The 27,900-nt window shown below is 37.3% G+C and overlaps 1 protein-coding gene across 1 annotated transcript; it reads left to right on the top strand.

The window, feature by feature from the left end:
- C6H21orf91 (chromosome 6 C21orf91 homolog) lies at positions 1–27,112 on the top strand. The gene is made up of 5 exons (XM_068545720.1): positions 1–80; positions 1,028–1,161; positions 23,153–23,689; positions 24,714–24,776; positions 26,529–27,112. The coding sequence occupies exons 2-5, from the start codon at positions 1,035–1,037 to the stop codon at positions 26,693–26,695; spliced, it is 894 nt and encodes a 297-aa protein (XP_068401821.1). The 5' UTR covers positions 1–80; positions 1,028–1,034; the 3' UTR covers positions 26,696–27,112.
- Positions 27,113–27,900: the final 788 nt, after the last annotated feature.

The raw sequence follows: 27,900 nt of genomic DNA, 5'->3' as shown, positions 1-27,900 counted from the left end.
GCCGCCTGCGCTGCGGCCAGAAACAATAGTGGAGGACCCTGTGCCGCGCGGATCGGCTGCGGCGGCGCACGAAGCGGACGGTAAAGCCCCAGCTCCCCTGCCCACGACTGCTTGCGCCCCGGTCCCCACCCCCTCGGTCCCGCCGCCTTTGCACTCTGAGCCCCGCGGCCCCTGGCGCTGTTCCGCGCGGGCTGCCCCGACGGACGGTCGGAGAGAATGACACGGGTCCGCGGCACCCTGAGGGGCAAGCGCGCGCTCCCAACGCCGGGGACCCGGCTCCCAGAGGCGCTGAGTCCAGATGGACCAGCTGCCGTGGCCCTCGAACGCCTTCTTCCTGGGTGGGAGGAAGCCCGGGGCGAGGGGACGCGGCGCTCCCGCCGGCCGGGCTCCGGGATCCCCAGCCTGCCTTGGCCACCCCGCCTCCGGCCGTGCCCGGGCCGCACAGCGGAGCCGCTGCCCGACCTTCCGTGAGGATGCTTTGTAAACGGCCGGGCCCCCATCCCTAGTGTTCACTTTTCCATGTGCATTTTCCTGCCCCGGATCTCGAATAGGAAACCTCGCTACGCCGAGCTAGCGAAACGCATCTAAGGTTCCCACGATGAAGTTAGCAAAGCAGTGTCCCGAGCAGATCGTTCGTCCTACCTTTAACAGCGTTAAGTAGGTTGACAGACCCCGGTAGCTGAATAGGTGTCGCTGCTAAGCTCCTTCTACACCTGGTCGGGGATGGGGGTGGGCTAGAATACCCGAAAACTGCTTTCCGTCAGAGCCCCTCCACTAAGTAAAACACAGGACCAAAAAAGGCGCTTAGGCGTAGTGTCACTTACGGCTAGGCTTTAAGTTTTACTAGCTTTGTGTCTTTGCACAATAAAAGTATAATATTGAAGTACAAGTGTGGCAGTGCTTGTTTGATGGGGCTGTTGCATTAGATAACCTGAACAGCATCCTTCTGTCTTCCTAGAAGTTCCTAATATTGCCGTAATGGCAAGTTCTTGAAATCGTATAACTTTCTTTTTCTGTTTCTTAATAGGGGCACTATGAACGAAGAGGAGCAATTTGTAAGCATTGATTTGAATGATGACAACATCTGCAGTGTTTGTAAACTGGGAACAGACAAAGAAACACTCTCCTTCTGCCACGTTTGTTTTGAGCTAAATATTGATGGTAAGGACACAGTGTAGATTAATTTTATGGCGTGAACTTTACAGAACTACTTTATGCTGAACTAGTTACAAGGTAAAACTAAAATTTCTTGAACGATTGTAAATTGTGTCAAGTATGAAGTGGAGATCTGTTAAAGATAAGGGTTTCTGGAAATGAAACTGAAGGTAGCACAGCTATGAATTTAAGAGAAACTTTTTTTTTTTTTTTAACTCCCACGGCATTAATCCCAATTTTACTAATATAAAAATGAGGAATGAGTATTGACTAGTAAACTTTGCTGGTTTGAGAGCTTATTAAGTTGTCAGATTTTAACACATGTGTGTGTGTTTTGTTTTGTTTTAATATTATGAAATAACATAACCAAACATTTACATTGATAGGCGAATGTAATTTTATTCTTTTGGCCTACCGTGCTAGTACCTAACTGAGGTGAGCTATAACTTTTTTCCCCAGTGCTATCTTATTATCTGCAACACATTTAAAAATTTTTAGATAACCTCTTTTCAATGATCACACACACCTTTGATAATTTTTTTAAACTAAAAAGGAAGGCTTTTAAAATTTCTCAGTAGTATCTTTAAGAGTATACGAAAAAGAGTTCTCCAAATACTTAAAAAAAAATCTCTATTAAAGTATTTGGGTTGGTGCACAGTTAATGTGTCTGTGGGTATCAGTAGTTTGTCCCTGAGAAACATGTGGGATATGTTTCCTTAATCTTGATGTTACCATGATAAATTCTGATTTTTTTTTTAATATTTGAGTCACACTAAAAAAGAATCTTAATATTCTGGCAGTAAAAAAAGTTGGCCTGCCATTTGAATTTTGAATTGTAACATTTCAGTAGAGAGATTTTGTTAGATCTTTAGATTAATTTGTATTATCTCTACTTGTTCTATTTATTAAATAAGAAATATCAAATGTTCGTGCCATTAAAAAAAAAATAGGATTATCTACCTTGAGATTCCTATTAAGACTTGTTTTTCAGAAATTGTTGTAGGCACCAAATTAATATATTTAGACACTCTGTAGTAAAAGTCAAAATTATAACCATAAGTAGACTACTAAAAACATGTAGAGTTAATTATATGACATTCATTTTCCATTTAAGATCATATTGGTTTTGACAGTTTTGCCATTGTACTCTCAGAACTGTAGTTGCTAAACATGATAATAGATGGAAGATCATGGATTTCCTGTGGGTTGCATAGAACGCATAAAACTGTGGCTTTAGTAAATGTAGCATTATAACTAATTTCAAAGGGATGACTTAAAAACATGATTCTTCTGTAGCACTTAAATTACCATGTCCTTAATCATGCTAGAGTGAAAGATATAAATGTATGTTCTTTAGAAATAGAGTTGGCCCTATATATTCTTTTACATTGTAGATTTTAGTTTTAGATGGGCAAAGGCATTACAAATGACTCAGCCAAACCTGTATTTACATTGAGGAAAACTGACAACCAGGTAGTTGGACTGTTCAAGGTTGCTCTAGCAGTGATGGCAAGCTGTTGTTATGTGCCAGGCATTGTACTAAGCACCTTACATGGATTATCTTATTCAGCTCAAAATAGCTCTGGGATGGCTACTATTATCCATTTTAAAGTTGATGGAGTCTAACCTTCAAGACCTAAAAAATGCACTTTGAAGCTGCTCAGCAATGAATGACAGTGCTGGGCTTTGAAGCCTGCCAATCTAGTTCTAGTATATGTGATTTTAATTCCATTGATCTACTGTCAGTAGTTATTTTAGTTGATAGGGCTAATATTAGAAACCTGTTTTCCTGAGTCCTAATTGCTCTCCTTGATATTCGGTCAGCCAACTTTTCCTTATCAGTGCTTCCTGCTAAATCATTAGTGTTGTTCATGCTGTGATAGGATTTTTCTACCAAAATGTAAACTTTCATATTTGCTTTTCTAGCCTGTTTTTAATGCCTTTTAACTGGTTCTTCATCATTGTATATAGAATATACAAGTATTCCTCAGGTACCATCTTATAAATATTTCATCTCTGATAACATTTATCTCAGTATATAAGCTTGTCATAAGCCCTACGTGTTGAAATAAGAGCTGTCTTTAACTTAAAAGACGAAAATAATTCTCAACTTGTATTAGAACTGTTTCCCTCTATATTCTTTGTACACTCAAGGTTTTATATTTTTAAATGCCAATTAAATCTTCATAAGAAAAATTACTTTAGAATTTTCTTCTCAATTTATCTTAAGTCAATTCCTAGATCTCACAAATACATTTTATATTCACTACAGTGATGAGCTTGTGCGTATAACCATTTTAATGTCATGAGATTTTTTTCTAAGTATTAGGAATTTTAGGGGAAAAGGAGGGAAATGAGAACCCTGAATTTCTCAAAATTTCGATTTTTATATCAGTATACAGGTTTTTAAAAAATCAATGGAAAAAAGTGATAATAAAGTAATCACATACCTGAAAAATAACAAAGTATATTCTTTGTCTATGTCAGTAAACCTTTTAAAATGTTTTTGAAGTTTTCTTTCCCCTACCAAATTCTCAGCACAGTGCCAGTCAATAAATAGATAAGTAAGAGGGACTTTAAAAAAATATGACATTTAACTTTACTGTTTTTGGTATAACTTTTTTGTAGTATGGTAATGTTTCTGTTACTTGGTTTCTTAGCTTTCTAATTGCTGAGTTTGCTCTAAAGCCTTCTATTCTTTTCTCAGCTAAGAGGCTAGATAAACAAAAGACAGTCTAATCTTGTAGGAGAGATTTCATATTCTGAGCTTGGCTCTAAGTTGCCTTTTTTTCTGTCACTTTACAGTACTTAAAAGTAAACGAGTACCTACATTTCATATACTTTCAACCCATAGGTGATATACTTCAAGGACCTAAGAAATGCACTTTAAGGAGATTGATTGGGGGGCACTTATAATTCACCATTAGAATTACTTGTCTACTTCTAGGATTAGGAGATAGATGCTTAAACTTCTTAATACTGATGGCCTGTCCTTGACACTAAGACGCTATATGCATGTATGATCAAATGCATTAATATGCCTCATGGTTCATGGTGCTAAAATCTCTAAAGTTATTTACTGACTACCAATCCCTAGGCTATTAAGTCTGGGAGGAAGGTAGCCCAGAGTGGTCAGGAGCCAGTAATGAAACTCAACTGTAATATAAGAAAGTCAGAAATGAAACTACAGGTGGGGGATGGGAGAGAGATCCAGGGCTGCAATCTATTACTTCATACTGTCAGTTTTCATTTTGTACCAAACTACTGTGCAAATAATTAGTATTTTTACCTTCCTTTAATAATTGACTTCCTTTCTATTCTACAGAGAGAAACTTTTTTATAAGACAAGATCAGTTCCTCTTATGCCAAAGTTTTCAGTGTGAGTTGATCTTGCTAGTTGATTAGGAAGCATTTTTAATGCTTACTAGTCCATCTTGCACCGTAAAATCCATCTCAGACTTCATTCTCCTCTAATTTGTTGAACTTCCCAGGAACTTTTCTAGAAACAGACCCTAATGCAGATCCTTAGTAATCTTTCCAGCCAGAAAAGTCTATAGGTGTTTTCTGTTGGTTAAGGCACCGGTGAACCCAATGCTCACTTTTTTTTTTTTTTAAATTATTTGTTTATTTATTTATTTATGGCTGTGTTGGGTCTTAATTTCTGTGCGAGGGCTTTCTCTAGTTGCGGCAAGTGGGGACCTCTCTTCATCGTGGTGCGCGGGCCTCTCACCATCGCGGCCTCTCTTGTTGCGGAGCACAGGCTCCAGACGCGCAGGCTCAGTAGTTGTGGCTCACGGGCCCAGCCGCTCCGCGGCATGTGGGATCTTCCCAGACCAGGGCTCGAACCCGTGTCCCCTGCATTGGCAGGCAGATTCTCAACCACTGCGCCACCAGGGAAGCCCCCAATGCTCACTTTTAATCTCATTCTTCCTTGATTCTCTGTGTCTTTGACCAAAACATGGTTCACATGGTCAGTAGTCAGGAAGCAGTTTGAATCTCAATATTAAATCTTGACTTAGCTTGGAAGTCAAGACTGATTATTAACTACTCAAAGCCTGTCAACAGCTCTTCCTTTGACTTGCTTCTGGCACATCAGCATCTTTCCACTTAAGTAAAAGCCCACCACTTTACTTGTGATAAGGAGACTGTAGATTGCTAACTCAATCTGGCATTAACCTCTTTCTCTTGTTTCCCGTAATGACAAACATCATGCCTTGCTATTAACTAAAAGAGCACTTTTAAATATAAAGCCTAATATACCTTTTGAACTTTAGCTTGGCTATCTTTGATATACTTAGAAATACAGATGAAAGGTTAATTTTTTTTTTCTTTAACTGCCTTTTAATTCCATTTTAAATAAATCTGAACACTTTTTAAATGGCTCTGATAGTAAAATCTAATTATTTGGACAGGAGTAGGGAGGGATAGAAGTGAAATGTAGGTTTAATTGGTGATAACTTTAAATTTTAGAATATTTTTAAAAAATAAAACTAGGCTAACAACATCTGGTAAAGACTTGTGACTTAACTCACAACCCACATCTGAGGAGCCAGGTTCCAGATTTTTATCCCAGTCCTAATAATGGTGGCCTCCTTTTAGTTACTCCCAACTTTCTCTCCTTTTAACTTTAAGCTTTCTAATTGTAAAGTCTAGGATGAATTTAAAATTGAGATCGTACATGAATTTCAGTTGGAATGGTATATTCCATTAGGAGTTAGGTCTGGCTGTATGTAATAGAAAATCCAAATAATAATGATGCAATAAAATGGAATGGATATTTATATGTCTCGTATTAAAAGAAGTTGAATCTGGAGTTGGTATGGTAGCTCCATGAGGAGAAAGGCTCAAGCTGCTTCTGTTTTTCTAATCCACTTTCCTTAACACATATTTGCCATCGTCAGTCATCTCACGAGCCAGGGTGGATGCTAGAACTCCAGCCATTGCTTCCTTATTCTCAGACAGAAAAGAAAGGACATCGGACAAAAGATACATGTTAGCATTCTCTCCTGCATCTAAAAAGGAGCTTTTCCTAAAGTCCCACCTAACAGTTTCTTCTGCATTCCACTGCCCTTTCACGAGAGGCTGCTCCAAATAAAATCAGTGTTTTCCAAAGAAAGGGACAACGGACACTGAGTATGCACCTAGCAAAATCGGCCATAGAGAGGCCTTTCTAGTAATTAAAGGTTACCACATTGAAGACAAACTACTTGAGCTAAAACTAAGACCAACAAGGAATGCTCTGGTGATTCTTCTAAGCCAGGAGTTTGAACTAGAAGGGATTTTTACAGAACGAGGCATTGTATTCTGAGGATAGGCATGCAGCCAGATCTCACTGTGAACTTGTTGCCAAAAAAGCTTACAAGAAGTTTCAAGTTTCTGACCCATCTCGGTACATAAAATGTGATGATTAATGCTACTGCTCAGTATAGGTATGTTAGATATTATAAACTTAGGAAAACTACTTCCTGCTTTCTCCCAGCCTCTGTTCATGATAGACTAACGTGGTAATTCCACCTTCCTCATACCTTCACAGGGAAGATTGCTTTTCTACAGCTGGATACATCTGCTACTGCTTCACTTCTGCTCTAGTGATTAAGCATGTGGGCCTTGGACTCAGACCTTGAATCTTGACCCTGCCACTTACTAGTTGGGTTTTCTTGGCAAGATACCTAAGTTTATTGTGTCATACTGGTTCTCAAATGTTACCAGTAAGAGCAGTTTTATATTTTTATTTCTTAATCTTGAAATTATTGTGCCAGAATCTAATTCAAAAGGCTGAACTCCAGTTGCTGACATTTGTTCCAAGAATACTTGGCAGTATAAGCAGTGGAGCTCAGACTTATTTGTTTGCCCTTGATGCTCACGATGAAGCTGCAGAGTAATTGTAGTGTGGTGATTAGGAGCACAGGTTCCTAATGCTGTGCCACTGAGGTCCAGAAACTCCTGGTGGGGGCACTCACTCCAGAGCCTGACTCTCTGGATTGGAATCCACATTTAGTAGCTGTGAGACCAGAGGCAAGTTACTTCTGGTTTTGTTTTTTTTTGGGGGGTAGGGGTGGGCACGCCACTCAGCACGCGGGATCTTAGTTCCCTGACCGGGGATCGACCTGTGCCCCCTTCAGTGGAAACGCGGAGCCCTAACCACTGGACCTCCAGGGAATTCCCACTGCGTATATTACTATTCTGTCAGTTCAGCTACAGGTATATGCCCATGTATGTTTTAAATAGGAAATGATTAATATTTATTTTCTCCTATTTAGTGATACAGTATATGGCTAAAATGCTTGTAGAAGTGACTAGGCTGGTTGTAAACCCTTACTTTACCAACTGATTTTTAAGCATAATGGAGCATTTATTGCAGCTAATGTTTATAGAGGTCTCTCATCAGGACTAAGAGGTAAATAGTAGTACCCTCAATTATATGTGGCAAAATGAAGGTTCTGAGGTCAAATAAAGTTACCCTAAAATCATATAGATAGTAATTGACACAGAAGGGATTCAGATCAGGTCTCTGGTGTCAGAGCAGTTGTAACCACTGTGAGAAATGGACATTGACCTTTGCCATATTTTAAGTTTTAAATTGCAGACCAGCCCTGCTGTGTTGATGGCATTCACTTATTGGTTTTCCTAATGCCTCTGATTAGTCCTGATAATCTTTGTAGTGTCTTTTTTGTCGTTGTTGTTTTTTATGTTGGCATGCTCTGTCCTAGACCTTCCATGGTCGCTCTGTCTGGGCTTTCATGGCCTTTTATGTGTTGATAACTAGCAGATCTCCTCCTACCTCTTTCTCCCCAGCCCCAAGCTACACATCTATATATGCAACTAGTTTGTAGACATCTTCACTTGTATAGCCTGTAAGTACTTCCGACTACATGTCTAAAGTTAAACTATTATTCCTGTACCACGTGTATCTCCTTTCAAAATGAATGAGTAAATTAAATAAGTGAATTCCCCTCCACCCTTGCAATCAGAAGCGTTGGGGTTGGAAGCGCACTGTGGAGAAGGTACAGACTTACATGCCTGGCAAAAATGCGTGCGAGGCAGCGCCACAGGAAAGAACCTGCCTGCCGTGGCGCTTGGAAAGGTGCTTCTCAAAGCGGCCTTCCCTGCCCTAGCACTTCTTCCCGCCCCTGCCACCGCTGTCAGCCCCAACCTGCTTGTCCTCATAGCGCCCTTTCCTTCATGGCACTTGCTATAATTTGTTGCTGTAACTATTTGCTTATGTGTTTGTTTAATGCGCCACCCCTCCCCCATTTCTAATTGCATAAAGACATGGATTAGAGTCTTTTATTTACTAGTATATTATCAGCAGTAGTACAAGGACTGACAAGAAGTTATGAATGAGTATGTGATTGATGAGTGAATCAGTCTAAAGGAGACTTGAGAGAACTGTCTTTTTTTATATTTTGCCCTTAAACTGGCCCACAGTGAAACTCTTCTGCTATTTTTCTGCCCTTTCACAGAATTGCCTGAGATCTTTCTGGAGTCTCCTGAAAGTTTTACAAATCTTACTAATAGAAGAATTTTGTATCATATTCAGAAGAAAAATGTAGCGAATAATACTAAGAGTGATAATCTGGTTATCTTTTTCAATCAGGAAGATAGAAAACAGACATAGTATTTTTCTCCAAACACAGAGCAAGAAGTCTTAAACAGAGCTGTGTTTAGAGTGGGAGTTTCTGCATTCATTTACACACTGCAACTCTTGTTACTCAGAACACCTCAGCATAGTGATGTTTGCTCATTATGATGACCCCCAAGGCATTTGATGATCCAGAGTGCTTTTTAAATCAGTAATAATAAAAGTATGTTCTTTAAATCAGTGATTTAAAGTTGAAAACAAAGAAACAGTATACAACCCAGAATATCTTATTAATAGAAACATCATAATTATAAATAAAGGATTTGTTAGATAAAAATGACATTCTGATTCAAATTCATAATTCATTCCTTCCAGTGTGTTGACAAAGATGAAAAGAAATGTTTTATGAGTTATACGGAAACAAATTAAATCTAGATTGAAAATCTTTTAATACTTAGGTCAAAAATATTAATATCTATTCTCAGAAAAGGGATACACTTTTCATGACTGAAATAATTTGAATAACTGTTACTGGAGAGTTAATAAAGAGAAATTAGCTTCCCAGAAATAAAGAGTAATTTTTCTGTTGCATGCAAAATAATGCCTGTGAAGAAAGAAGACAAAGATAAGTTTCTCTCTCTACTCTGGAAGAAGTGAAATAATCACTCTCTAGTTGGGAGAAGCTAGTCCAACTGTCAGATACTTCTGACAGTTGATTTACACTTTTAGGTAAGTGACTTACCTAAATAATAGTCAGGTATTGTTTGTCAGGTATTCTGTGTTACATGCATTATTTCGTTCTTAATACAACTATATGAGCTAGGTGCTAGGTTATCCCAATTTGATGAATGAGGGAAATGAGTAGAGAGTCTGGGAAACTAGTCCAAAATCACACAGCGTGGAAGTCCAAACCTAAGGTATCTGATTCCAAAAAGTCCAAGTGCCTAAAATCATTTCTCCTTCCAAAAAAAATTACGTGAACTCTTAAGAATCTAGGAGATATGAAGTAACTTTCAGGCAAAGTTACAGATGAATTACACAAATGTGAATGTTCAAGCAAGGAACAAAATTTGGGTCCCAAGAAATGCTTGCTTTTTAAAAGTTATTTCTACCTATGATATTATTTGATTAATACACATTTGGTGGAATATCCAAAAATAGACATTTCTCATGACCTAATAGAGTGGGATGATGCAATCTCCATATAGATTACAATCTAAATAGTCTGTCAAGAAAATGTGGTCTTTTAGAACTCTTGGATTAGATTGATGATTATCAGAGAGGAGGAAAGAACTAGGAAGAAGAGGCACACACATGACAGTCTTGCTAGTCCCTGCCTAGAAGGGACAAGGAAGTTGAGCTGTACACTGACATTTGCTACAGAATCATACAGGTGTCAGCTGGTGATGAGGCAGTTCTTCTAACACTGCTCTCCGTCCTTCCAACCATTCAAGTAATAGAGGCTAACATACTTATCCTGATTAGTCTTCCTCTGAAGAGGGAATAGGGTTCTAAGTAAGTGGAGGCAGACAGTGCAAACAACAGTGAAAAGATTAGCACCAATCCTGGAATTAGCACGCTATCTCCCTTTTGCTCATCTGCCCCGGTAGTCGCCTGGAACACTTTTCCAGAAAGAGAGAGAAGAAACAGGTGGTAAGACAACATAACTTTATAAGGCACTGTAGATGTTCAAAGGTGCTTTTACAGCATCTTAAATTTAATCTCCATATTATAAAGGATATTAACATTGTGAATTTCAGATAAGGTGTTACACGCAAAATATATAAATGATTGAAATCAAAGTGGCTAAGTAACATTGCAGAATTATCAAAATGTTATCAACTATAGTTCTAGTTAGAGTGGATTTAAATTATTCTAATCCAGTTTGGCACACATTAGGATTTAGAAAAGGGGAATAAACCCATTAAACACTGAGGCTTGGATTTATAGTTTGTAATAAAGGGGAACAGTGTCTGTTTATTTACAAAAAATTTTAAACTAGTGTGTCTATTTCTGTTAGCTTTTTGGCATTACTGTCTCAACTGTATAACAGTAAGGCAAAATAATGGTTTGTGTGTACCCATCAAAATCTGAATCTCAGAGTTAAAGCTATGTTCATAGCAATTTTTATACACATTGATTAAGTAAATATTAATTGAGCAACTGCTGTGTGCCAGAAATTGTTCTGGTAGCTAAGGATAAGGCAGTTAACAAAACAAACATAAACTTGTGAAGCTTACATGAGAGGACGGCAAAGACATTAGAATAAGTTATATGGTACACTGGAAGGCGATATAGGATTATGTGCCTTTTATGAAGAATAAATTCAATCGCTGATACATTTTTCCATGTATTACCTTATTTAAAATTCACACTTAGTGTTTATTTCCTATATAAGGTGGAGATTAAATTTAATAGACAGTAAAAACGCCTTCCAACCTCTAAAGTGTTATACAGATATACTTAAATGACATCTTTAATATCTAAAACTCATGATAACTGGTGGAATAATATCTACAATGAATTTAGTGAATGATAATTCCTAGTCTGTTTTGAAAACAGAGTTCACATGTTGAAGTTTGTTGTTATTGGAGGGGAAGTGTTTCAAAATTAACATGAAGTCCTCTTTTATTCATACTTCCAGATTTTTATCTTCAAATATTAAAGAGGATCTTTAGTATCTTTAAGTGTTGGGAAAGATTTTAAAGGTTTTGTATTCTTACTACTTCCTCACTAACACTGTTCCTAGTATCTGCCCTGAGCACATTTCTGTTATTTAGTATTAAAGTATCCTTCATAATCTTGACCAAATCTCACCAGAATAATTTCAATATATCAACAATCAAGTTTCAATTCAATGTCAATCAACAATTTGGCTATATTTCTACTACAAAGTAGAATAAATACAATATAATAAAATATAATTCCTATATAGTAAATCAGACAGTTCTCCAGAAAACTCAGCCTTAGATTACCAGTGTATTTACTAACCAAATGAAATAGCAGTCATAAGTATCTGCGGAAAGAAAATATCACAATTCTCGGTAGAGACTAATTACAGAACAATTTAATTTCATGCTTCTTACATTCTGTCTCTCTTTTCTACCACCCACTCTTCATTCATTTATCCTCTCCTTCATTTGTTTTATCGTATACTGACACATCATCTTGCCTACCTACAGTTATCTTCTCCGTCGTAACCTGGCAGATTGACCAAAAAGATGATTAGAATGGCAGAAATGCTCATGTCGCCCATGTCTAAAAAAAAAGAAAAAATCAAGGGAAAAAGCTTTCCTCTCTTTCCCTTAAGCCATAGTTCTTGAAAGAGCGGTGTTCATGCATTGTCTCCCTCTGTCTCTCCTCCCAAATTAATCTTCCGTGCCCCTGTAACTGGCATACCTCCTTTGCTTTCACCAGTGACTTCCTAGTTATCAACACAATAAATAGGTTCATGTTCCTGCCGTTTTCAAAATCTGACATTTAACATTTCCCTCTTTTTTGAAACACTCAGCTCCCTGGGTTCTGTGATAAAATATCTCGGGCCTCTTATTTCTGCCCTCTTTTCTTCCTAGGGTCACTGCTTATTACAGGTCCCTGACATACTAGTGTTTCATTGAATTCTGTCCTTGTCTTTCTTTTTTTCTCATATTGCACTCATCTGTTTCTTTCACTGCATTGGCTTCAGCTATACCTCTGTAAGCTAATGGAACTCCACAAACATATCACAGGCCAAATCTGTCTTTTAAGCACCAGACCTATCAATATATATCCAGCCACCTGCTGGACCTCTCCATTTAGATATTCTACAGCTGTCTTGAATTTAAGTTTCTCAAACTAAATTTCTCTCCTTATTTCCATATACACATGCATTTTTATTTCCTTCATCTTTGGTTCACATGGAATTCCAGGCCCTACACCCCAGAAATTTTGTTACAGTAGGTCTACCGTTGAGTCTAGGAATTTGCATTTTAATAAGAATCCCAGCCGACTCTTATGCAGGTGGTTTCAGGACCAAACTTTGAAAAACTGCCCTTAGCGAATGAATGGTTCCAGTTTCTTCAGGACTGTCCATATAAAGTTGTGTAGATGCAGTGATGAATTATGGCTGAAATCTTACCTAAGCTCTGCTTTTCAAGCCATGCACCCTGGCAGGGATGGTTTTTCAGTTCTCAAAGGCAAATTGGCCTGTGGCCTTGCAGCAACCCTACCCTGTTCCCTCACTGCTTCCCTCCCACCCACCCTCTCCATGCAGTCTGTCCCTGAGTACTGTTGATTCTCCCCAATCTGTTCCTGACTTTTCATTCCCACTGCTACACCTTTGACCAGGCCTTTATTCCTTCTCACCAATACTACTTCAAGACCCACTTAATCAGTTTCATAGACTTTATCCCCCTTTCCCGATCACTACCGCACACCCCTAGTTCTCTCTCAGTATCACCAGAAAGGTCTTTAAAATGCAAATCTGATCATGCTGTTCATTTTCCTAGAACTCTTCGATTCCTTACTATTTTCTTCTGGTTAGGCTGTTAACTCCCTAACATGACACGTAGGATATTTCATGACCAGGTATCTGCTTAACTGTCTACCTTGATCTTTCATTACCCTTCAAAGGCACTCTACAAGCCAATCATTTGCGCATGCTCTCTCTCCCTTCCTCTCTTTTCCTCCATTTCTTTCTCACTTGCACACTTTTGTTTATCTAGTTCCCCCTGTCTTGAACCATTGACTTCTTCCTCCTAGTATGCAACTGCTTAACTTTTGGAGCACATGTATTAAATAGAGGTGGTGATAAATTACACTGTTGCCTGTGTTCACAGTGCTGCTGCGAGGATCACAGAAAGATGATGAATGTAGGAGCTCTTTGGTAAAATATAGTATGTGATGCAAATGTTCGTGTCGATTTAAATTGAAATATAGCAGGGTTTTGTTTTCATCTCATCTGAAAAGATGAAATTCTACTGAAAAGATTACTATGATTTGTTTGTATATTGAACAACTCCTCCATTGCCAAAATAATTCATTTCTTTATGTACATTGAGGAGGTTTGACTTTATCCTGAGTTTACCTTTTTATGATTTGGCTTTCAGTAGATTTTTCTGCTCTAGCTGCCGTAATTTCCTTCACATAGGAGCTGCCCAGCCAATCCTTTCCCCACAGTGTCTTTCAACAGTATGAATTCTGTTCATGTATCAGTGTCTTTTTCCCTCACTCCCTTTGAAGCCTTCCGGGCCTCCAACAAGGATTGCCAGATAAAACTATACTGTCGTTATAATCTTACTTTGGGGGAGGGGGACTTCTTTCATTTGAAGGTTATCCTTTGATAGATACATTGTTAGCCTAAGGAAACTCTCAGTTTAAAAAAAAAAATCAGAATATTGGGATATTTTAGGTATGTGTATCTTTACCATTTCAGTTGTAAATTTTTTGTTTTACTTAGTTCCTTGAAACATACAGTACAAAACCTAATTTGTCTCGGACTAAGGAACACTATTTCCTTTCCCAAACCAAAATGTTTCTTTATGGGCATTTTTTTTAATGTTTTAAATTTTCACTATTTAAAATGAGAAAAGATTTTCTTTCTCCCATAATAAAGTATTTTTTCCCATTAAAAAAGCAAACTATGCCTATTACAGAAAAATCAAAATACAGGAAGCAAGAAGAATTTTAAGATTTATAATCCCACCTATCTACCAATAATCTCTTAATATTTTTGGTATGTTGTTTTTCTGAATTATTTTCTGCAGTAGAGTATGCATGTGTGCGTGGTAAATTGTGCTTAAAAAATGAAATCAGGCTATATATACTATTTATAACCAGTCTTTTAATTTAATATATCAGAAACATCTTTTTCGTGTCAATAGGTAAAATTCTACTATGCTGATATTTTTGTAAAAGGTTGCATTGCATTGGACCGTAATTTTTAAAACTTTGTTTCATCATGGAATGATTTTATTGTACACTAGTTCTCCAAACCCTTTGTTCTAATCAAAGTTCTTTTTACTCTAGAATTGCTATGATTCAATTATAATACATAGTCACAACTTTTTTTTACTATTTTGCAGTATGATTCATCAGGTATCGCCTTTTTTTAATCTTTAGTTTTTCTAATCAAATGGTTGGTGAATAGTAGTGATTGTTTCCCATCAGTCTTAATTTTTACCATTTACTACCTATAGTAGTAATTGAATTATAAATGCCTTGAAATTCACTTGCTAGTAAATCTCTAATTAATAGATACTGCTATAAAGCATTTATATAAGGAATAGTCAACTAGAATTTCAGGAACAGTGATTCAAATATAAGCCAGAGAAGTTGAGATGCAAAACAGATGTTTTCTAAATAGCTGCAGGACAGCTTTTTATTTTGTTTTTCTTATTTGTAAGAAAATAAATCAGTCAAAACCTTAACTGGGCAGATGGCAGGCAGTTCAGGAGATAAAGGGCAGAGTGCATATGGCTATCACATTTCTTGCTTTTGAACCCATAAATTTCCTTTGTCTTAATGGTTTATCCTCTTTCATCCGGTGTTACTATGAAAGCCTTTTTTCCAGACTGTCTTTTGTTTAGGTAATGTGTATCTTTTTAACCTTGCCTATTTTTAGGGAAGTTTTATTTAGGAGAAAAATGGAACAAGTAGAGGGTTACTTGGGTCAACTGGATTATTGACTTAAAATTTTTTATAATATAACTTTTAATTCTTTGTGCCACTTAAAAATTATAGTCTAAATATAATAGATTTTAAGGTGCTAGAAAAACAATTTTAGCTTTTTATATTCTGTGCTGCTGTGAGCTTAGTATCCTGAACATGGATAGCTTCCATTCATATTTTTTTCCAGTACCCTTTTACTTCATCAATTACCTATGGACAAGCTGCCCTGTCCAATATGGTAACCTAACCACAATTTGGTTATTTAAATTTAATTAAAATTAAAGTTAAAACTTTAGTTCCTGGGTCATACTAGCTACATTTCAAAGGCTCAGTAGCCACATGTAGCTAGTGGCTATCGTATGGTATAGCACAGATGGAGAACGTGTCCATCTTCACAGAGAGTTCTGTTGGACCTTTCTCGTTAAAACAGGTAGCTAAGTTTGAGACCAGAATTGAGTTTGGATTGTTATTTTTTTGTACCCTGTTAGTAATAAACAGTTGTTATGTAGGTGTGTTTCCCCAGTTTCCCAACCATTATAATGAAAAAGTAAAATTCACTGAGAAAGGTTTTCTTTTTGACAAATCATTTGCAGTTTATACATCCATCAATACAAGAACTCAGTTCTACTGTGGCTACCTTGGTTATTTGAGGTTGAGATTTATCTTTTAACATCATCTCTCTGAACACTTTGCTGATTGAAATTTGCCCTTATAATTCCTTTATTGGATTAAGCTGCTTTGACCAACTGCTTAATCCTCTTAGCACACACAAAAATTTTAAAATGGCATAAACATCTCCTAAACAGAAATATGCTCTCTAAAGACCACCTGTTGGTATGTCTTTCTTTAAGGCAGTGATTCTCAAAACGTGGAAGAAGCAAGTTGCTGAACCCATCTGTATACCGGCTTAGTACAGTTGCCAGTAATTCCATCTGCTTCCAATGCGGACATAAGCAATTACCTATTACTTTTAAACACTATGTTGGGTATTTGAATACGGCACACTGTAAGTGGCATGAGGGGGTGGGGAAAGGAGCACTGTTTGTCATAGTACTCACTGAGGCACATAGGACAACTGGTAAAATTTTCCAAGAGGTAGAAGCCTGTCCTGTTGTGGGTTTCAGGAAGGAAGTAGGTGCTCCAACTATCCATCCTCGCCTTCCCACCTTCGGGCTGATCTGCCTTTTGTCAGTGACGGGATAGACAACCTGAGCATCCTCCCACTGCGTGTGTGACTGGCGTAATAATCGTAATAACTCTTCTTGAATCATGGCTTGGCTGCTGCTTGATCATCAAATGCAGAGTAGCCTGGTCGCTTTGGGTGTCAAAGCATCATTGGGACAGCCATTATTTACACAGAAGCAATCCAGACCTATGTCATCACAGAGTCTGAGTATAGTATGAGAGTCACTAACCAACATGGCCGCGGAGCTTGCTAGGTGACAAGTACCTGCACACTCACGAAAGGAAGGATAAGGACTGTTTGAACTGGAGAGCACTTACCCAGTTTTCAGGCAGTAGCTGCTTCTCATTACCAGCCAGTTGCTGTCAGATCTTCTGATTTTGTTTTTAAGAGAAACCAAGAAATTGAAAATTGTAAGTGAATCTTTTTTTAAAAAAAAACACTTGTAGGCTAAACTTAACTTGCTGCAGTATGGATCCAGACTGCAGGCTGTGGGTGTGCCACCTCTACTTACAGAACTTTTCCTCTAGTCCTTTTATCAGAAATGGGAACCTGATCCTCAAAAACAAAGGCGTAGCAGCTCAGTCCTTCCATTCGTAGTACAACAAAGTTTAGCTCTCCCTCCATCTTTACAATTAACACTTACTTAAAGAAGCACATAAACATGGCTTAATATGGGCAACACGTAAACATGCAGGTGCTTGTTCTCCCTTTCCTAGCAACCAAGATAAGATCATCATAAAAAGAAAACACCTTAACTCTTGGAAAAGTCTTTACTCTGGGCAAAATGTGAGCCTCCATAAAAAAGATTTTGAAGCAGTACTGCGTGAATGGTTGCACAAACGTTGGTCACGTCTAAAGGCAGTGTGCTTAAAATTTCTTCACAGCCTGTTAACAACCTGGAACTTAAATCGTAACTAAATTATCTTGTCTTATTTAAAAATTAAGAGAGAACACACAAACCCACCATTTGGAAAACGAATACAGCCAGTTCTCTAATTCTGGTTCTTTTAAGTTTGTAGTAAAAGTCGAAGTGCTTACTCCCTTAGAGCTTTCCAGCCTCCTACTGATATGGTAACATGTATTACAGCTTTACGTCCAACTATTGGTTGTATTATATTTGCTCTACCTATGGAATACCAAATTATATGAAGCCAGTCCTTTGAGAAATGAAATATAGTAGTCAGATTCAGAAGGAAGGCTAACTGACAGAGAGTAAACATGCATGAGGCAGTCAGTCAGATGATATGACATTTGAGAACGTGTGAAATAAAAGGCATGTAGCATCAGTGTAGTCGGCTGAGAGATGGTACTGTTTGACAGGACCAGCTAGGGAACCATCGGGGAAAGACTGCTTAGCTTACCTAATTACCACCAAATCATAAATAAGATCTTCTTCAAGAGGCTGGGGGTAAAAGCAGAAGGTAATGGGACACGTCATAGAACTCTTAAGTGTTTTGGGTTTTGTGGCTATTTCTTAGTGCCATTTGGAGTATCATCCTGTGAGAGGAAAAATTATGTTACTACAATAGGCATATTAAATATATGCATAGAAATATCTTTATTTTAAAAGGGTGACAGTGATAGGCAGACAGGAAGATCTACATTTGAGTGGCTCTTGCTCTTTTATGAGTTTAACCGAGTTTTCTTAAAGCAAATTGATCCTAAAGAAGAATTTAAAGAATAAAAATGGGGATAGCATGCCAGATGGGTTAGTGGGAGGGTTTTCAAAGTATGTGAGAATGGTGTAACAAAATCAGAAATGAAAGTGGGAAGACTTTAAAAAGAAAACTATTGAATAGAAACAGCTTAACTTTTTAAAATACCACTGTTCATACAGAAACGTACTGCCTAGGGGCTTCCCTGGTGGCGCAGTGGTTAAGAATCTGCCTGCCAATGCAGGGGACACGGGTTCGAGCCCTGGTACAGGAAGATCCCACATGCTGCGGAGCAACTAAGACCGTGTGCCACAACTACTGAGCCCACGTGCCTAGAGCCCGTGCTCAGCAACAAGAGAAGCCACTGCAATGAGAAGACTTCGCACCACAACGAAGAGTAGCCCCCGCTCGCCGCAACTAGAGAAAGCCCACGCGCACCAACAAAGACCCACCAGAGCCAAAAATAAATAAATAAATAAAAAAGAAATGCACTGCCTATATAAATTTCTAAACAGCCTCTATCCAGAAGAAACTAGTACATACTTCTTAAAAATATTAGCAATTATAGTTGCCAAGTAAGGTCTTGGTTCTCTAATAATCATGAACTCAAGACACAGAGTTACATGGACATCTTTGTGATATGTTTTAAAGATTTTATGATAGTTAAGATGTCAATGATATTGGCCCTCAGAATTTTTATTAGTAAGGAAGTTTTAGTGCAATTTTTGTTGAACTGGTTTGGAAATTACTTATAACTCAGTTTCTCAAAAGTATCAACTTATTTAATTGCATTTAGATTCATTCCCTTTCAAAAGCTGCTGAAGAAATAAGTGGTGCTCAGAGCTGTTTACACTTGTAAATGCAATTAAAATTGTAAGGTCAGTTGGGAAACTCACTGGGATCTCTGATAATAGCAGTGGTTGTTTCTCTTACATTCTAACTGATAAAGTGGAAAAAACAAAATCACTTCAGGAGTTCATACAATTACACCTATATTGCTGATACAAATTAAGTGGGCTACTCACATTCTTTTCTAGATTAAAAAGTAATTTGTTCAAGTATACGAAGTAGTCCGTGTATTAAATTTTTTGTTTCTTCTGCTACTGCATGGGATATTTTAAACTATGTTTATAAGACAAACATTTTCAAATTGAACTTTAAAACTGATTCAAGTTTTAAATGTTTAGTGAGCTAAAGAAGTTACAGGTACAGATCTGATGAATGAGCTACAGTTTACATAAAATAGCCTTCTTGTATATTCACTGTATGTACATTTCTAATAAAAATATGTAATTGAGTAGAAGTTCCTGATTTTGTTTGGCAGATTGAATGATGCCACAGGAATGCCATTTCTGTATCAGTGCCACTCATTAGTTATTGGGACTAATGGCACGTTAAACTATAAACATAGGAGTAACTTCACTGGAAGATGCCTTTAACTTCTGAGAGCCTGGCCTATCTGCACATCCTAGTTACCTTGCTAGGATGGGCAAAACTTCATGGCAGTAGACCTCAAATAATAACTGGTAATAAGTTTTAGGTTTGTTTTTTAATATAATTTTAATTTTCCTTTATTCATTTCATTTTTCTTGAGTGTTCGCTATGTGCCAGGCACTAGGACAGTAAGGATGCATATAAAACAGATGGTCCCCTTTCTCACAGAACTGACCTTCTAGCAGGAGATAAAGGCCAGTGAAGAAGCAACTGTAAAATCTGCTGTGATCAACTCAGACGTTACTGGTTAGAAAAGCCTTCTTTACAGGAAGTGAGAACTAGACGGGATGGTGAGGAAGACCCAGATAATGTAGTGGGAGTAGTAATGGAGTGAAGGAGGATTTAATATGCTGCACTGCTAGACTTCAGGGGGAACAAAATCTGTTAAGATGGACAGTAAAACATCTGGGATGGGGGTGCAGGGAAGAACTGTCAAGGAGGACACCCAGGTTTCTTCCTTGAGCAGGTGGTGGTACCAGACTCAGGAAGAGGATTGGGTTTGGGTGGTAAAAATGGAGCAAGAGGAGTGTCATTTAGGCAAGGTGAATTTAAGGAGCCTATGGGACATCTAAGTAGAAATATTTCCCACATTCAGAACTCTTCCTGCCATGACTTTTTTTATGTCTTTTATAGGGGATTTTTCACCTGAGTGTCTGAATCGGAAATTTATTTTACATTTATGTATTTTCACAGTAAATTGAATATTGTAGTTCTCTGACTTGCTGTTTATCTCAGCAGATTACCAATATGCATATAATCATGTGCTTACTGGGTTCCAAGCATTCATTTGGGGATTTAAGTAAAAGTTAAAAAATTATTTCTGGAGGACAAAAAGTTATATTACATGAATTACTAAGAAGCAACGTTGGGTAAAAATATCTTTAAAAGCCCACATTATTCTTCAAATAAACATCTATTATATTGATTTGTTGTTGAAGCTCTGGGGTACATCAGGAAATTTGTTGTTTCATATAATTTTTTATCTTTTTTTAATACAATTTCTGAACATTCCAAATAGAATTTTAAAAACCCAAAAAAACAAAATATAACAGCAAAAAATAATGCCTTTCTGTAGCCTAGTTTAGAACCCTTTTTATATGCTGAAGGATTTCCTTTCATACATAGTAAAGGAGAAACAATTTACAGCGTTCAGATTCAGCTAAATCATTGCTACATGATTGGTGCTGTGGCGGTGGACCGAGTGAGAATGAGACTGTTTACTGTTTCAGGGATTGGCTAGCCGTCTGCCTCATCTTAGGGCAGTGAGCCCTAGGAGAGTTTATAAAGAGTAAGGAAGCTCTTTGATGAATCTTCCAAAGTTAGTAAAGTAAGCAAGCTATCAGGTTCTCTCTGCCTAGCAGTAAGTATTAGAATCAAACAGCAGAATGGAGGTATTTCTTATTTTGTCTGTAATTGATACTAACTACCTTTTTGTCTTATTTATGATAAGAAACATGCATAATAACAATACATTTAATATTTTCATTCTAATCAAGGTTTGTGAACTTCCTTTTTATGTTAATTTACCAGGTTTTGAAATACAGCTGTGAGGTTTTGCGCCTAAATATTTTAATTCTGCTGGAAATTGGACCCAACCAGACAATAACTGGTAAAAAATATATACACACACAGTTGCAGTACAAGTACCAAAGGGGTAAATAAAACATGTATGAAATTCTGTTTAAGTTTTTATACTCAGTGGAAGAAACAAGGCTGAGATAGTTGAATTTACCTGGTGAGAGTCGTTGGCTCTCGTCTGCTTAAACTGTTAGTGTTTGGGAGGTGCGCCCCATAGCTTACTTGTGAGGGAACTGACAGCCCAGTTAGCACTGGTTTTGGCAGTCTTAGCAGGACCCACCATTGGCTGATGTTATGTCATTTTGGAACAAGTTAGTATTCACAAGCACTTTTATACCTGATTTAATGCCGTTAAAGTACAAATACTTCGGGGCTTCCCTGGTGGCGCAGTGGTTGAGAGTCTGCCTGCCAATGCAGGGTTCACGGGTTCGAGCCCTGGTCTGGGAGGATCCCACATGCCACGGAGCAACTAAGCCCGTGCGCCACAACTGCTGAGCCTGTGCGTCTGGAGCCTGTGCTCCGCAACAAGAGAGGCCGCGATAGTGAGAGGCCCGCGCACCATGATGAAGAGTGGCCCCCACTTGCCGCAACTAGAGAAAGCCCTCGCACAGAAACGAAGACCCAACACAGCCAATAAATAAATAAATAAATTTTAAAAAAAAAAAGTACAAATACTTCATTATCTTAGTATTAGCCAGCGTTTGCAGTTCAGTTAATAAAATTGTTACGACTTCAATTTTTAAAACAAGGGGTGAATACAGAATGTAATTTTTTCTGACGAGTCAGCTAAAACATTTTTTTTAACCTAGCACCTGAGTGGCTCTCCACTTACTCTGTTTTCAAAGCTAAGCAGATTTAGACTGCTTAATTATGGCAGGCATTAATTTTCAGTTCCAGTTTTCGAAAGTTTCAGTATAAAAGCACTGCTGTTTGACCTTAAATGGTTTGAACTTATGAAAACGTATGAATGTATTCTATATTTCGAAGTGTGCTGTGTATTTGAAAAGGCATTCTGTATTTTAAAAAGCAATTGAGATAGTATGCTTAAGCCGTACTAAAAAGTTGGGAAATATAAACATGTAATACGAATATTTCCATTATTTATGGTGCATAATGAACACTTGTGAGTTGAAGAATTATACTGGCTATTGTATTTTGGTAGACTGAATGTGTTGCTGTATGAGTAATAATTGTGTGTAATGCATTTCTTCTAGAGATAAAATTATCTTGATAAAGTTTTAATAAGTATCAAACATGTGAAAACATTTTAGATGCTTTTCTTACTCAAAAAATTAAACAGTTCATCGACTTTTTGAGGCTTTTATTAATGTGTATTTTTCTGGTTCTGGTTTATCTTTCCCCAGTAAAAACATAACTAATAACTGAAGTTCATGATTTACTGTGTTTTTTTGTTGGGAAAAAAATTGTCAAGCATTTCTGTTACTGAGCCTATAACAGAAATTTTTTGCAAGTGTGTACTTCAGGAGGATTAGTGAAGAAAGCACTATAATATCAAGGCCAAGATTCTGTAAATGTAAACTGCTGGTTCAGTAGTATTTTTTAATATTATGCAACAACATGCCTCTGGGCTGAGGTTGAAATTGAATCATTAAGCCCTTAGAAAGGCTTTACTATTCATAAGAATTTAATATTTCTGCTATGCAGAATTTACTGAACAGTTAAATTGAAGCATAAATTATTAGGCTGTATTTTATATTAATACCAATATTCTTCAGCATTTTTCCTCTGATTTACAAATTATCAGTGACTGTGTTTTACTAAGATTTGTATTTCTTAATGCACCTTATAAAAAACAAAACTGTCTCAAGTTTTCTGTTTCTTTTTTTTCTTTAGGAATACCAAAATCTAATCTCTTGCACACCAAATCATTAAGGGGCCATAAAGACTGCTTTGAAAAATACCATTTGATTGCAAACCAGGATTGTCCTCGATCTAAGCTTTCAAAAAGTACTTACGAAGAAGTTAAAACCATTTTGAGTAAGAAGATAAACTGGATTGTACAATATGCACAAAATAAGGATCTGGATTCAGATTCCGAATGTTCTAAAAATCCCCAGCATCACCTGTTTAATTTCAGGCATAAGCCAGATAAAAAGTTACTCCCACAGTTTGACTCCCAAGTACCAAAGTATTCTGCAAAGTGGATAGATGGAAATGCAGGTGGCCTCTCAAACTGTACACAAAGAATATTGGAACAGAGGGAAAATACGGACTTTGGGCTCGCTGTGTTACAAGATTCAGGTGCCACTTTATGCCACAATAGTGAATTGTGGCCTCAGAGTCACAACCAGGAACAGAAGAAAGAAGAGACAGTCTCTAATCCAGAGGCTAATGTCCATACCCAGCATCCACATTACAGCAGAGAAGAATGTAAGTAAAAATAGGAAGAAAAGGTAAAGGTTGGAGTTCTGTTGGGTTTTTTTATGTTTTATAGATGTGATGTGTCAAGAATTTTGCTGTGATATTATAGATTTGGTAAATACAGTATTTAAATGACAGGTTCACCCTAGCAAAAATGAGATGTCTTAAAACTCTTCGTCATTTCTGTGGAATATTCCTTAGTATGTCCTAAACCATTGGAATTCTGCAGTCCCATCATTTGTATTGCCACTTTAAATTATTAACGGAATGGAATCAACAACTGTGAATTGGAAAGTTCAGGGTTCATATAGTTTAGAAGTACAGCCTCAACCATTGACAAACACACACTGGCACATTGCTAATCCCTACAAGACTAATTGGGGGTGGCATTTCAAAAGCAGAAATCTGACATTTTACTAAAGGCCAAAGGTAATGTGTGCACTTGGAAAAAGTGACTGATTCAGTCTGCATATATTTCTTCAAAAACTCATAGGAGCTAAGATAATTTTAATTGACTTAAAATCAAGTGATCTTAGAGCTAGAAGGGCCCTTGGGTGTATTTTTATAAAACTCCATGATTCTACACATGAATTATCTAAGGCTATATAGCTAGGTAGACAAATTGATTTTTCAAACTATTTCCACAGCACTTTAGTGTTTTTCAAGCTACACATCATGAAGCATGTAGTGCTTAAGCAAAATCAATTTGATGGGTAGTGACTAGCACTTTTTAAAAACTGAAACAGAATGAGAAATATCAGAATCCACTGGACCTAATGCTAAGAATTTTTCAGTGAACCTTTTATTACAGGTGGAGGTAGACTGGGAGTGAAATGTTTCTTACTGTGGGTTGTGGTCAGAACTTGAAAACTCAACACTTTAGGAGTTAATGAATGAATCTTGGGGCCCTGCCGAATGTTATGTGGGAAGATAAGTGCAAATATTTCTTTTAAATAGGATATTGTGTTGGTGGTGTAGATAACTTCTTTTCCCAGGTCGTCATGGTAATAATGAATATATTTTCATGTTTCAGTGAATTCGATGACTCTTGGTGAGGTAAAGCAACTGAATGCAGAGCTCCGACAACAAATACAGGGTAAAGACTCAGTGTCAGTGCTTTTTCCATGTGCAAATTTTGATACAGAAAATCCCGTTAGCTTCATCTGCATTTAAATTATGGGATTAGAACCTGTTAAGAGTTTCCAGAGCAAAAAGAATTCTTATTCTTCTTTATGAACTGCAGGTGAAATAGGGTCTTTTTTAGGTGAAAACGGAGACAACAACTTAATCTCTACCTCTTACTAACGTGTTTTTGACTACCTACTATTGTGCCAGGCACTGTGCAGGTGTGCTCCTTAGCAGTTCTTTTAGGCAGGTGGTATTGGCCCTGTTTTTTTTTTAATTATTATTAAATTTTCCAAACACAAAAGTAATCAGAATAGTATAGTGGAACCGTTGACCCATCTTTCCCAGTTTCAACTATAATCAAAAGCGTAGCTAATTTTCCTTCATCTCTGCGTGCACCCATTCCCCTCGACCCATCCCTACCTCCAGCATGGATTATTTTAAAACAAATCCCAGACAACATTTTGTTTTGTCCGTAAATAGTGTAGGATTTTCTCAAAAAAATAACATCATTTTTTAGGCAATCACAACCTCTATCACATCTTTAAAAGAAAATGGCTAGTAATTTGTTAACATCATCAAATAGGATGCTGAAACAGTGTTCACATTCCCCAACTGTTTTTTGTTTTTTTTTTTTCCCTACAATTGATTGCCATTTAGGCGAGGAAACTAACTGCGCTTCAGAGACATTAAGTTGCTTACAGTTGCTTTAGTTGCTTCCAGAGATCATGCATTCAGTCAGTAACAGATTAAGGATTCTAACCCCTGTCTTTTTAACTCCAAAACTAGTAGTCTTTCTTGACCACACACCCTCTCAGAATAAGAAGATAATAATAATAGCACCTTATATTTATCAAGTACTTACTCTGCGGTAAGTACTTTACAAGTATGATCTTATTTAATACTCACAATAACCCTGTGAGGTGCTTACTTTCATTATCGAGGTTATGTATAAGAAATTAAAACATAGTTTAGGACTTCCCTGGTGGCGCAGTGGTTAAGAATCCGCCTGCCATTGCCGGGGACATGGGTTCGAGCCCTGGTCCGGGAAGATCCCACATGCCGCGGAGCAGCTAAGCCCATGTGCCACAACTACTGAAGCCCGTGCGCCTAGAGCCGCGCTCCGCAACAAGAGAAGCCACTGCAATGAGAAGCCTGAGCACTGCAACGAAGCGCTCACCGAAACTAGAGAAAGCCCGCGCGCAGCAACGAAGACCCAAAAACAAATAAATAAATAAATAAATTTATTTTAAAAAAAAAAAATACATAGTTTAAGTTACTTGCCTGAGACTCATGAGAGTCGGAACAAGGATTCAAAACTCCGGTAGTCTGATTCCAAAGCCTCTTAGGGGGGTTCCAGACCTGGGTACTAATGGGCACTTTACTGTCCATAAGTCATATTAGAAATTGATTGAACCTGTTGATCTGTTCAGATTGAGAAAAGTGTCTCAGAGCTAGTTGTAACTGCCATTTCTGCTATGCATCTCTAAGTCATTGCTTGACTCTCAAATTTCATTTGATGGAGAAAAGGAAAACAGTATTCCAGTTGGCTATGCAAAGCATACAACTTCCTAGGATGATCAAAACACAACCGTTTCCTTGATTTCAAACTACTTTCATTGCAAACATTTGCCCAGTGCATTCATTTTAAAGTACTTGAAATATAAATCATAGATTAGCTTTCTGTGTACTAAAAATGGAACTACTTTTTAAATCTTTTCAGAAGTTTTTGAAGAGTTAGCCCACCAAGTGCAAGAAAAAGATTCTTTGGCCTCAGAGCTCCATGTCCGCCACATTGCCATCGAACAGCTTCTCAAGAACTATTCCAAGTTACCGTGTCTGCAAATGGGACGAACAGGAATGAAGTCACACCTACCCATAAACAACTGAACTCTACACTTACACATCCTTCCTATGGCCTGCCGTTTTTTTGGCCTGCCGGGCATGCACACTTTGAAGAAGCTGAAGAAAGTTATGGTCAATTATTTTATGGTCATTAAATTTGCAAAACTTAAGGCAGTGTTTATCATCTTTGTCAAATAAAGCAGATCATTACACTTTAGTCTTCTAGGGTTAATCATTTTGGTTCATTTGGGAAATCTTTTTTCCCATAATTACTAAACAGCCCTCCCTAACTTTTACCACATGTGACTACTTAAATATACCGTTAGAGTGTGACTTTGTTAAACATGGTTTAATGTAATTCACCTGTCAGAACAACAGAAGGTTAACAAAGTTCTTAGGTTAGTCTAAACTACTAAAGATAACATTTAAGAGGTAAATGGAATTCATAATATCACCTCTTATTTATTGAGCAATATTTTAATATGAAAATTTTATATATAAAAATAGTATTTTAGGTACCTTTTCATTCTGTTTATAAATGTGTATTTGAATGGCTCTGTATATTATATTTACACTTTCATGTGTGAATGTTACCCATATTTCAGATCACTGCATTTTATTCTCTTAATAATGTTTTTACAGCTGTTACCTTATTTTCCAAAGATAAATGTATTTTGGCATAGAAATCTATCTAGTTGAATTGTTTTGACTTCTAATAACTCTTATGAAAGAGGAATTAATAACTTTTTAAAGCAAGTATACAGGAAAATAAAAGACATTATTTTTTTCTAACAAAAACAGTTATGAGTTCAAGAAGAAAATGCTAATCTAGTTTCCGTATGTCAGCTTGTCTCCATAGAAGTAAAAGCCTATTCTACGTCATTATTACTTTCATTGTAATGACTTTGATGTGTTAGATTTGGACAGAATTTAAGTCAAGTCTCACTTCCAAGTCAAATGTAATGTCTATCTTCAAATATAATATGCCATGAAATTGTGGTCCTATCTTTGAAAAAAATTAAAATCATTTTGTGTGCCACTTCAGATAAAAGTTCAAGAATCCTTCAACTGTCCAAATTCTGTTATCAACATCACTGAAAGTAGTGCCCAAAGAAAGCATTTTCTAAACTTTAGAACCTAAAGGAAAAGAGAAGATTGCTAGTCACAGAAAAACAGAACTCTAATTCAAAAAAAGTCCGTTTTTGAGAGGATACTCTTTTTGCCTATCATGTTTCCAAAGAGTTCCGAAC

This window comes from Eschrichtius robustus, chromosome 6, assembly GCF_028021215.1.
Source record: "Eschrichtius robustus isolate mEscRob2 chromosome 6, mEscRob2.pri, whole genome shotgun sequence".
Classification (NCBI taxonomy): Eukaryota; Metazoa; Chordata; class Mammalia; order Artiodactyla; family Eschrichtiidae; genus Eschrichtius; species Eschrichtius robustus.
This window is presented reverse-complemented; position numbering and strand designations above follow the sequence as displayed.